Raw genomic sequence first — 12,610 nt, 5'->3', positions numbered from 1 at the left:
AATGTATACCGCCTCCAAGGACATCTGGTTGCCCATGATGCACAGAAATTCGGCATCGTCGGCCAAATTTTGCAAGGACTGCTTAGAAGCACGGAAAAATCTGGAACCAGATATAGCCAGGGCTAATCTTGAAAAAACGTATGTAACAACGGAACCCAACGAGGTAGTGCAATTGGAACGTTGGGGGCCAGTTAGCTACATAAAAGGAAGAAAAAAATACGCCCTTATAGCCGTCGATGTATTTTCTCACTGGCCTTTGACCTCTGTCTGCTCTAAATTCCTGAAAAATTATATAGCCACTAACGGACACCGTAGAAAACTTCACATGCACCAAGCCTCTGGGTTCTTCTCCAAAAAACACAAAAATTTTGAGAAAACGGGAAAATTGAATTGTTAAAATCTCCAGTTCGAGAACATCGCGCAATTGCTATGGTAGCAAGAACAATCGGTTCGCTAAAAATTTGTGTAATAACATACCTGAAGAGAAGAACAGCGATTCAAACCGCTAATTATTGCACTGAGCGCCTTAGGATTTGTCTTTCACAATAAACAAAGTTAACTCAATATGAAGCACACCTCGGGAGAGAAGCAAAATCGGTGCTGAGAAACCTAGTAAAACGTCCCAGTTTGAAAATTTTAATTGGAATAAAGTATTAACCCAAAAACTGTGTGCTTTAGTCGAGAAGAGCGGGAGATCAAACGACGAACTTTTCCGGATGGAGGACTGGGACAAGCGGAGCGACCTCTCAATGGCACCACAAAACCACGGTGGCCCCCGGATTTTTGACAAACAGGATCTAGCTGAAAGAGAAATCGAACATCACCACTACAAGGCTCCCCCGAATTGCGGCACAAAGCAGCCAAGCCACCCAAGGAAGCGTACACAGTGTACCAGCTAACAGACCCTGCCGATCCAAAAACCCAGCCAGCTATAAAAACAACATGACCAAAAAATGAAAAATTAACTCCGCATACGGTAAAAATGAAAAACGGCTATTCATTACGAAGAAGCAGTGTCGCATTTAGATAAGATCCAGAACGGTTGAACGCAGTCGCAGGTCCATCATCGAGCACTAAGCGGACAGCAGCAGACCTTGTTGCCGACTATGTAACCGACGGTCTGACCACTGGGGCGGATAAGCCAAGGGCGCAAAGTGAAAAACAGGCACCAGCCAAGCGAGCGGCAAGGACGACGACAAAGTCACCGGAAAAACAGAAGAAGCGACGGACTGCTGAATCGAGCAGCGACTCAGACGACACTGCGAACGAAGCATGCACGCCAACGGCGACAGTGGTAAGTAAAGCGGAAACGAGAACGGCGACGGAAAGTGATCCACGCGGGAAAATGATACGATCGAAAGGACTCCAGAAGTAAGCACAAACGACAAAACGCCACCACGCAGATCGACGTAAAACTGTCACAAATTTTGGCGTGGTGATGATCCGACGGATCCAAGAAAGTGAGGGAACCAAATAAAAACCAAAACAGAAACAAAAGGAACTGACCAGCCTATAAAACTCAAAACAAAAACTGACAGAAACAAAAGAATAAGATACATATGTACAGCGAACTAAACTAAAGTTCCAAAATTTGAGTTCTTTAAGAAAAAAATCTCTTTGAATTAGGTCTGTACAATAAAAAAGTACTCCCTGTTTTTTATGCTTTGACCATTTAACTATTAATTGTATCTTGCTACCCTGTGAAGTTATCAAAATTACGCAAAAACAACGACATGAAATCCATGAAATTTCAAAAAATCTACGTCGATAATAATTTTTTTTCTGTTATGATTTCGATTATAATTTTTCTCAATTTTAACTTTGTGTTTATAACTTGCTCCTCGATATTTTTGAAAAATCCACGTAGATTCTATATATTTTTTCTGATATAAATTGGATTATAGTTTTTCTCAATTTTAACTTTGTGTTTATAAATTGCTCCTAGATTTATCTTAAGTTGAAGTTACTGTTTTTGTGGATGCAGTAGACGGCGACAGAGATAGCTGCGGCAAGAGCTCCGCAGCATGCACACGGAATGAGCAGCAGTAAGAACACATCCCTGTAAAACAATAATCAAATATAGTCAAACAAGAAAAACTTGTTCCAGGGCGCAAACCTGATTGCGCTCCGACTGTCCTTAGAAGTCCACTGAGAAATGTTCGACTTAAGATTTCTTATCCCGGGTCGAGATCTCGCTTAAAAACCGCTCAAGATATGAGCGGTTTGAGCGGTTTTTCAGCAAACTTTGAGCAGTTTGGGCGGTTTGAGCGGTTTTTTAGGAATAACCGCTCAAATCGCTCAAATCTTGCTTAAAAACCGCTCAAAAACCGCTCATTTCTTGCGGTGATTTTTGAACGGTTTCTCGAAATTGTAGCACAAGCATTTTTTCATACATGGAAATTGTAGGATAAGCATTTTTGGTCAACCCACGCTAAGATGCAGTTGAAATACTATCTACAATTTAAAAAAGTGCTTAACCGATCTCAAATCAAGCAAAAGTTTTTCGATGTCTTGACCAAAAACAATGTGAGCGACTTTTCTCAAATGCTCGAGCAAAATAACCACTGGACAGTTTGTAAGATTTGAGCGGTTTGAGCGTTTTTTTTAGACAATAACGCTCAATATCTTGCTTCAAAATGAGCGGTTTGAGCGGTTTTTGAACGGTTTATCTAAAAGAAACCGCTCAAAAACCGCACAAGGTTTGAACGGTTTTGAGCGGTTTATAGAAAAAAACCGCTCAAAAACCGCACAAGATTTGAGCGGTCTCTGAGCGGTTTCTCTAGATAAACCGCTCAAAACCGTTCAAATATTGCGAGGTCTTTGAGCGGTTTTTTTAGATAAACCGTTCAAAAACCGCTCAAACCGCTCATTTTGAAGCAAGATTTTGAGCGTAATTGTCTAAAAAAACCGCTCAAACTGCTCAAAACTTGCTTCAAATTAGGCGAAAAATCTCGACTCGGGATACTTTCGATTTTCTTAAGAATTTCTTAAATCCCCCTCCCGTACGTTATTTAAATCACAATGTGAACATTTTAGCCTTTAGTGAGGATTTAATTATAGAAACAAGCATGCCTCAAATCGTCCCGCTAAAATGGTTATTTTAAGAATCTCGTTTTGTCCGGAGAAAAAACCGTAGCGAGCACAAGTAATATGTTCTTTTATTTGAAAGTCAGAACAATCTGTCTTTTAGAAAGAAGACCCTGTTTTGGCCACACTTTCTGCGTCGCAGGCAAAATTTTGAAAAAACGGGCCAAAAAAAGCGTTTTTAAGCACTTTTTTGAAAATTTTGACCGAAAAATCAAGTTTTTTTTGGCGCGCGCTTAGTATATATTGAAGGCGCCTTTAGAAAGTTTTGAGGGTCCGTCAGCCAAAATGGGTATCTCAAAATAGTACAAAGGGGGGACCCTTCGGGTCGGCAGGTGGTTGAATTGTAAACTTCGTTGTAAACTCTCCTTGATTTTCTTTTTTTTTTCGATTAAAAGATTTTTTTTCGGCCTAATTGGTTTCGGTTTGTTCATTGTCGGTCTCGTTATTTTATCTTGAGCCCCTTGAAAAGCAAAAAACGGTCAATATTATTTTAAAAAATTCAGGTAGTTTGTTGCAAGAATTCAAATTTTTATATCCTAATTGCTCCATAGATTTTTATAATAAAAACATTTTGTTATGGCTGTTTTCGTTTTCAGCTCAATGGGTGCCCACTAATGGGTACCCACTAAATGTCGGCTTAGATTCTGCTGCGTAAAAACTGATTGATTATTTGATGCTGGTGGTTTTGGTCTTATGACTATTTTTTCTGAAATTTGTTTTTGTCTTATTTTTTCGATTTTGTCAATATCGTCTCATATTCTTTTGGCTAGCTTGCAATGCTAGGGTTGCGTTGTATTGCAACTGATGCAAAGTTCGGCCTCGCGTCTAAGTATATACTTATAACACTTATAACGCTACCTAAACTATTTTGTTTCATAATCCTCTTGTCTTGTACCCAAACACGCAGATAAAATTACTGAGAGCCGAATGATGTGTATGAGGCAAATGATGTGCAAGTAAAAGAAGCCACTTAAAAAACAGAAAAGAAAGTTTCTCAGGCCTACATTATACACACAAAAAACGTTTGCATGCAGAAATTGTATTAAAAAATCTGAGCACAAACCCTGTGCACTTCAAGATAATTTTTTCCAAGATTTTTCGAAATTTGATTTCTAATTTTATGTGGCGTTTGATAAATGCTGGTTATACATATTAGGAACAGCCTTTCTTACACTTTTATCTCGTTTTGAAACTCGTTTTTGAAACTCATATTGAAGCCATACTGAAAAAAAAAAACTTGTTACAATTAGTATCCTCAAGTTTGAAAAGAGTACCAAAACATTTTATTAGCTTTTCTACTTTCCAAACATTCCAATGTCTTTTTTGAAAAAATTTTCAAACGTTATGATGACGCAATTAAAATTGACATTGTGAAAAAAATAACCATTGTGAACAATTTTATTCTAATTACTTTGTTTTGTAACATCACGTTTTTAGCTATTGTAGCACGTTCGACAAATCTATAAATAGAAGTTTTGACAGAGTGGAAGTGTAAAAGAGCCACTATTTTCCGTTCCGCTTCTCAAAGAGTTTATCGTTATAATTGCTGAACGTGCTACTCTGGCTAAATGAGTGGCGTTACAAAGCAAAGTATTGAAAATAAATTTGTTCACATTTTTCATATGGATTTTGTAGAACGAGCAGTTTTTGGCTCATAGTGATCTCTCGTGCAATCATGGCCCCTTTTTTATACACGCGGCACCGATATCAAGGGTTTAGTAGCATACGGTTTTCACTAACTCTTTCAGCTATGTACATACATTTTCTACACCCATTTTATTTCAGCTTAATTTTATTTCAGCTTAATTTTTTCTCTGTTACACTTTAGCTAATTACAGTTTTGTCTTCTATCTATAAGTATAGCCAAGTATTTATATACAAATATTCTAGGAGTAAATCAAAATTAGCCAAGGTTGCAAAAAACGCTGATTTTCTTTTCATTTGTTTGCAAACTAAATATGTCTATAAAAAATTAAGAAAAACTTCTGAGTTAGAAGGTTTTTTTGTGATGTAAGTTATTAATCTAAAATTACAATAGAGTGTTTCTTTATCAAAACTGAGCGTGTGCATGTTAGTTCTGAGGAGAGCTATTGCGTGAAATTTTTTTCAAGATTTTGAGATGCAATGACTATTAATTTATTTACTATATATATGTAAATATATGTTTCGATATGGGCCCCAATATCATTCACATCGGGATTTGTAAATAAAATTCAGCAGAAAAACAATACGATTCACTAAAATGATTAGCAGTGTTATGGTCTTGCCAATTTAAAAAAAAAACTAGGAAATCATTTCCACACTTTTACAGATCATGAGGTCAAAAAATCGGCCCTTACAGAAAACAGGGGGAACAGCTTATACCAATCAAGATCAACCAGTTAGTTGACGTTGCATTTCGACTATACATTTTTGCATACTGCAGGGGAAAAAGTGGTATAGCCGACTATCTATCGAGAGATCCCAAATAATATGCACCCTCACCTGTAATTTTGCGGAACAGTTTGTTACCATAACAATAAAGAATTTTGATTCAGCCTGTCATAGTATCTATCAAGCAAACAAAGCTATTAGAAACGACATTTATGAAAATATTAACGTGATTGTACCTGGAGACGATGTTTACTCAGCACAAGAGGTCGCAAACTCAGAAGAGATTTTTCTCGTCCTATCAAATTCTTACCGACCGAATTTCAGAAAAGCGCCAGTGTGGCAAAATTATGAACGATTATTTTGACCAATCAAACTTGTTCCTTCGAGTTCAAAAATTACCGTGAGAAGACGGCGAGCATGTGATTGGAAATCTCAGCCAATGAGAGTCGAGTTTGCATTTTTATGCACAAAACGTGAAGAATTGTCGTCAACCGGGAGACGGCATGGTGAAAGTTTTTAACCAACGAGAGAGCAGCAAATTGAGCTCAACCGAGTTTATCCAAAGGTCATTGTCTCGGACCTTATTTTTCAAAATAATAACCTCAAACTCAACAATTTTCAAAAGCAACTATTCAATTAACTCTAATCCTAGTTTACAAATTTCAATTAGTTCTAATCCCATATCACAATTTCCAAACAATTTTAAATTTTCAGTTCCATCAAAAGTGTCATCAGATAAGTTAAATTTGCGGTCCATTTCCAAAAAGTTAGCCAGCTTAGCAGTAACTTCGAATAAGAGAGGGAGGAACTTTGAAAGATTACCGGAAATCATGTTCAAGAAAATTAGAAAGAAAAAGATTAGCAACCATGTCGCCTAAAAAATTGCAGATAGTTCTGAAGATTCGCGCAAAAAAACTCGCATCACTGAGACTGAAAACAATTTTAAAAAACCGCAAGATTGCATTGTATGATATCACGAGTCAATAAAATTGATGTGGGATGTCATCCGGTTGTTAAAAAGACGAGAAGTCATTCAAAACGAGTCTGTCGGACCTACAGGAAGGCGATCTATTGGGCGAACTGCCGTCAAAAGATGCCCCTTGCCCCTCCAAGAAAATATCGCGAAGGAATCTTGCGACTGTAGAAATATCTGTTGAGTTTCAGGGACAATTTCACGGTAATTAGTGATTATCGACAACAAAGCGGCAATCACGATAAGTCTCAAGAACGCAATAATGAATCGCTTGCACCGGATTCACCCTGGCCAAGAGCCAAAGGTTGACGCAGCTACGTAAACTTCATGGCCACAAAAACACCTGGAGATCGTTGATTTATGTCAGATCTATCGATGGTCTTCACTCTATGGTAAGAACTTTGAATCGGCGAAACCAATTGATTCCTCGAAACCGCTACCAGAACTCACTGGTCCAAATATTAAACTACGACTAGACTTCGCAGAACCAAATTTGACAATGAGGGGAAAATTATACATTTTGGTAGCATTCAATAGATCCTTCAGCGTTAATCACAAGATATACGGAAGCAGAATAAACAATCATTTTTCTTGCAGAATCTATACAAAGGGGCATAGCAAAGCACATTAAAATCAGTTCAAACTGATCAAAATTACTCTTTAACTTTTACATTTATGATTTTTTGCAATGAAAAAATATTCAGCTCAATTTTGTACCCAGTAGGATACCACCGAGGTCGTGGCTTAGTTGAACTTTGAATCCAAGCAATTAAAAGGAAACTGTGTACGATGTAAATCGCATTCTAATCCTTATGTGGTCGGAAACCCAACAGTTACTTCTCTATGGCAAAAGATAAGTTGTTTAATTCAGTTCCGGAACATCTCTATTGAAATATGCTGACTTGAGAAGAAATGCGCGATCAATCGGATTCCAGAAGCAGACTGAAGGCAATACCAGATGGACAAAAAGTTTCAAAACTGAAGTTCGAACTGAAAAAACCCAAACAGAAGACAGAATCAAGCAACACTGGAAACACTAGTAGAGGCTGGCAACGAGTGGTGTCAGAGACACATGTCGCCCGCCGAACGATCTGAACTTTTGCGGAAACTGACCGAAAGAGATCCATTGATTGCGCCTAGCCTCTGAAATTATCTGAACCAAGCGACCCAGAAGGAAAACGGAAATCTGAGTTATGACCGAGTTGGTTAACTCATAGAGTAATTTCGGATAGGGTACACCGTCTGCTCGTCACGCTATCTTATTTTCGGCCGGATAGATTCGTGCAACTTCTTAGTCTAATACCGATCCTAATCTTACTCTTATACTATCTAGTCTCAGGTTGTTTAACTAGTCTCTGCTAGGCTCAATAGATCTAGGGTATACTGGTTTATTGCGGTTGCTGAAGTGCTCGGGAGAGTCCAACTAATTTCTAAGTTAAATTCAAATCTCTCTGGTGCTGAAATTACAAGTAACTTCAGCACTTACAAATAAGTGGGTTGTTAGTTAGATGGATCATGATTGGTTAATATTAAATACTTTACATTGGTAAAATATCTAAATTATCCAATCATAAAATGTAGTCTAGATCAGGTTCCACCCATCCGGGTTTTACAGAGTTTTTTAGAATAGTTCTTCTGCAATTCGAAGGATGGATGATGGACGTTGGTGTTTGGCAAACATCATATTTCTTCTGTTTCCTCTTTGTTAAAGAAGTTCCAGGAAGCTGGAGTTAGAGACATAAGACGTTGTGTCTTCTAGTGACAACGACTAAGTCTTTGCAACAAACTCAAATCTGATTTCAGAATGGTTTGCTATGTCAGGTTTTTCTGTTCTGCGTGGAGAACTTCTTTTGTGTCTGATCTAATTTGGGAATGGCGTGGAGATTGTGCGTGGAGGGGATGCCTGGTTACTCGGATCTGTACGTATACTTGAACATCGAGGTGGTCATTGGTCTAGTTCAATGAAGTCCTTTTCTGCGAAGTCAAGTCGTACTCTAAATCCTTTGAGTTGTGATTGTGAGTGGCATATCGATTGTGGTTGGCCATTCTCTCTCGAGTGTAGTGGGGTCGTTTTGTCTTTAGATGTTCGTCCTTGGTGTTGTATTCTGATCTATGTATTGCATAATGTAATTTACATTTTATAAAACATTTATTAGTTTAATATTTTTTAATTATGATTTTAGTTAGTTGTTTTCACAAAAGCTTTTTGTTTTAGTTCAATTATTTTGAAGAGTTACTCACACTTGAGTAGCTCTTATTAAAAATAGAGGTGTGGTCACAAAGCGTGGATGTAGCGCGGTGGGTTAGGCCGGCTATAGAGCATGCTCAGGACGTCCTTCCTGGTGGGTTAGGCCAGGAGTGGGAGTATGATTTCATGCGGTTTTTGTGAGGGGTCCTGTTATGTGACAACGTTTTATGTTGGGTTTGTTGTGGTTTTTCTTATGTCTTGTTGGTTATGTCCTTTTTCCAAAAATCAAATTGTTTGTGGTATGGGTTTGTCTTTCGACTTTTTTGTGTTTTATTATTTCTTTCTTAGACTTTATAATAGTCTTCAAAAGAATAAATTATCCAGTTTTAAACTGGGTTAATCCGGTTTGGGTACCGTTGGTTTCCTTTTCTTAGTCATGCTGTTATTCTATGATTTGTGGTATTTAGTAAGCTGCGTTGGTTAGTTTTGTTTAGTATATGATTCCTTTCCAACCGGGTTAAAGGAAGGTTTGAAACATGTTATTATATGTTAGAGTTGTTGAGTGTGAAAACTTGAAACTGAAATTCATTATTTTAAACAATTCTTCGTGGGCGAGCTGTGCGAGTGTGGATAGAATTTCTGTGCGAATGAATGAGAATATCAAAAGGTTAGTACTGCAATTGCATTTTATTAATTTACTGCATAGAATTTGGAAATTTACTGCTAGTTATGGGCGAATTTTAAGTTACAAATTTTCATCATAATTAGATTTACTGCTTGTGGGGGAAATTTTAGAAATGAATTTACTGCATTGGTATTAAATTTATAAATTTATAAGTGTAAGAGATTAATAGAATTTTTGAAATCTGTTTGATGAAATTTGCGATTTTTATTTGTCTTTTGTGGTGTTTGTAGGTGATTGTCGGATGAAGGCTAAAAATCTAAAGAAAACATGGATAAAGTATGGTGAGTTTTTAATATTGTAATTAGTTAGTAATATTCATTTAATTCATACTTACCTGTTAGTCGTCGGGGAAAAAACCGTGGGGGAAGATGTCGTGGATGAGATCGGAAGTTGTTAGTAGTTTAGCTAAGATGCGGATGATATTTTTAGTCTGAAGCAGTGGCCAAAGCAATTGAAGTGCCTTAATAGTGGTTAGTTCTTCAGTGCCAACTGCAAACTCATAAGGTGTGTTTTGGATTAGATTATATAATTTGTGATTGAATTTAGTGTTGTGGATGAATTCTAAAATTGGGATTTCTATAGGTTGTACAAACTCGTGCGGGATAAGGAAGGGTCGGGATTCTTCGGCGTTGAAGGTCTTGGTGATGGGACAGAAGATGTACATTTGGGTTATGGGATCATAATTGCGAAGAATACCATGAAGGTTAGTATCTTTAATGCAATATGTGAAATTTAGGAAAAATGGTGAAGTGTATTTGGAATTAATGAATTGAAAACGATGGTGTGGTTGTCTAGAGGGTGTGTGTAGGTCAAAGTGATTTTGGATGAAGCGATAATAACTATATGTGTGGGTTTGTTTAGTGCGCAACATAATATCGTGTGAGCAGTGTAAATCTCTTTCGTGTGGTGCAAGGAAATGAAAGGTTAGTGAAAATATTTGGAAGCGTTCTTTAAAACTTTCGTATGCTTGTGTGTCTGTTAGTGCTTCTGAAATAATGTGATCAAACTTTCGGTCGAAGATGTTTAGTGTAAATATATATGGTGTCTTGATGAAAAATTTCTCGGTAATTTGTGGATTAGCGAAGCGATCGTCGTCTAAGAATTGATCTTGGTTAGCTCTGATGATGTTGTGATCATAGTATTCGAGTGTATATTCGTTAGCTCTAGGTGCAGTGTGTGTTTTTAGTGATTTTTTATATCCAACGTAAGTAAATTGTCTAGCGGTTAGTGGTGTAGTGAGTCGATATAGCATGTCCGTATTTCGCTCTATATCGATGTGAGTGTTAGATAAAGGTAAGCAAAGAGGGTTAGTAAAATGATAATATGAGGTCCAAGAGAGAGTGGGCATTAAAACGTATTCATCTACAAAGTTGCGTGTTTCGTTAGTGTCGTGGGGGGTGTTTAAGGTGTATTGTGGGAATGAGGGTAAGGTGATGGCTAAAAATTCTTTTGTGTTAGTATGCTTGGGGTGGTTGATGTATTCACGGGCTGTTCCTGGTTTTTCTGGGAAAGGATGGTTGGGGAACTTTCTTTTAAAAGTGCGGTAAGCTCTATTAGTGTTTAGTGAAGATTCAGTTGATGTGTATGATGGTGCTAATGATTCAGTATAATTTGAAGAGGGTGTAGGGGTAGGGGGGTTGGATGAATTTATTGTGGAGGAGATTTGGTTTATTGTTGGGGTATGGAGGTGGTAGGGTTGTTGTTGAAGGGTAATAAAATTATCTAGCTCTGGGGAGATTCGGGGGGTGTCTGGAGAATGAGATGATTGGTCAGAATGAAGTGAGGAGTAGGTTGGGGTAACTTGGGAAGCATAAGAGGGTGTGGAAGTGATTGGGTCAGGGTTATTGGATAATATGGGTTGAAAAGGGGGTTGAGAAAATTTAGAAGAGTTATGAAAATTATTGGATGGGGATGGTTCTGAGTTGGCAAAATCATCGGGGGTTTCAATATTCGGGTTATTGAGTTGTGAGATGGAATATAAAACTGAGATGTGTGAATTAGTGTCGGAATTCATGCCTGATGTTACATTACTAGATGGAAAATCGGGTGGCGGAAAAGCAAAAAGTGGTATTATTGGGATTGGAGAGGTAAGATTGGTTGGGTGGGAATTTGATCGGTGTAGTGATCCAAGTTGGCGGCTCATCGTGGGCTAAAAAAATGATTATTTTGAGACTGAAAAGCGGTGGTATGGGGTTGTTCAATAATTTGTTCATAAGTATTATCATCTTGTGACTGGTGTGTCAATATATGTTGGATGGGACTTTGTGATGTGGTGAGTCGAAAATTTGGATTATGTGTGATGGCTAAATTTCAAAAATTTCGTGGTACTAGGGATAGTGGATGGTTATTTGGTAGGGGTGGTAATTGTGGTGCCGTTGGCGTTATGTCTACATTGTTATGTTCTTCGTCGTATGTATTTTGTCGTGTTGCTATTTTTGTGTTATATTCTTTTATTTGTGCGTCTAAAAGAATTTTGTTTATAGATGTAGAAAAGATTCCAAAAAATCCTGCAAAGAGTATGCGTGCTACACTTGCTTGTCTATTGACTTGTGTGTGTATAGCACATGTGTTATAGATTCCTTTTAAGAGTGAGAAAAGAAATCCAATAAAGTTAAACATTGCGTATAAAATAGTCAATTTTTCTAAGATGTAGTAGGGCCATCCTAGAAAATCGAGGATCTCATTTTTGAGTGTAACAAAGCTAAAAATGTTAATTGGTGATATATCTTGGGGACGGTATTTTTCACCGTTTAGATATATATAATCTTTAATGTCTTTAAAATATCCGCTATAGTCTTGCGTGTAGATATCGGCAAATCCTGCGGTTTCTGCAAGTTTGCGTAAATTTTGGTCTATTGATTGTCTTTGTATAGTGTCCATTTGTGTTAATAATTCTTGGAATTGTTGTGTTCTAATGTGATGTTGAATATCTGATTTTGAATAGATTCCTATTGATTGTAAGTCTATATTTGGGTTTCGAGCAATAGCGCGAATGCTTTCTGGTGAAAATTTTTTGAGTGATTGCATTAATGTGGGATATGGAGTGAGAAGATAATATTTATTTTCATCAGGGTTTAGTTGTACTACATTGTGGCTGTTTTCTGATCCACATGGGACTGCGGTATCCCAGAAATAGGTTCTTCGTGAAAGTGTATCCACGAAATGTACTTTATTCTTATAATAGATAGGGATTCTTTTATAACATCGTTTATCTTCAAAAACGTATAGTGGTGATACTTTTTTAGTACAAGTATAAAACCATAAGATGTTTCCTTCATAGTCCAAAAAATTTGATCTATTTCCA

The 12,610-nt window shown here is 37.3% G+C and overlaps 1 protein-coding gene across 1 annotated transcript in view; it reads right to left on the bottom strand.

The window, feature by feature from the left end:
* Positions 1 to 12,610, bottom strand: part of LOC134853044 (uncharacterized) — a 39,491-nt gene that overhangs the window by 5,118 nt on the left and 21,763 nt on the right. The window contains exon 3 of the mRNA XM_063868971.1: positions 1,968 to 2,059. Within this exon, the coding sequence (XP_063725041.1) occupies positions 1,968 to 2,059 (92 nt within the window). The remainder of the gene's footprint in view (positions 1 to 1,967; positions 2,060 to 12,610) is intronic.

This window comes from Symsagittifera roscoffensis, chromosome 8, assembly GCF_963678635.1.
Source record: "Symsagittifera roscoffensis chromosome 8, txSymRosc1.1, whole genome shotgun sequence".
In the NCBI taxonomy this organism is placed as follows: Eukaryota; Metazoa; Xenacoelomorpha; order Acoela; family Convolutidae; genus Symsagittifera; species Symsagittifera roscoffensis.
This window is presented reverse-complemented; position numbering and strand designations above follow the sequence as displayed.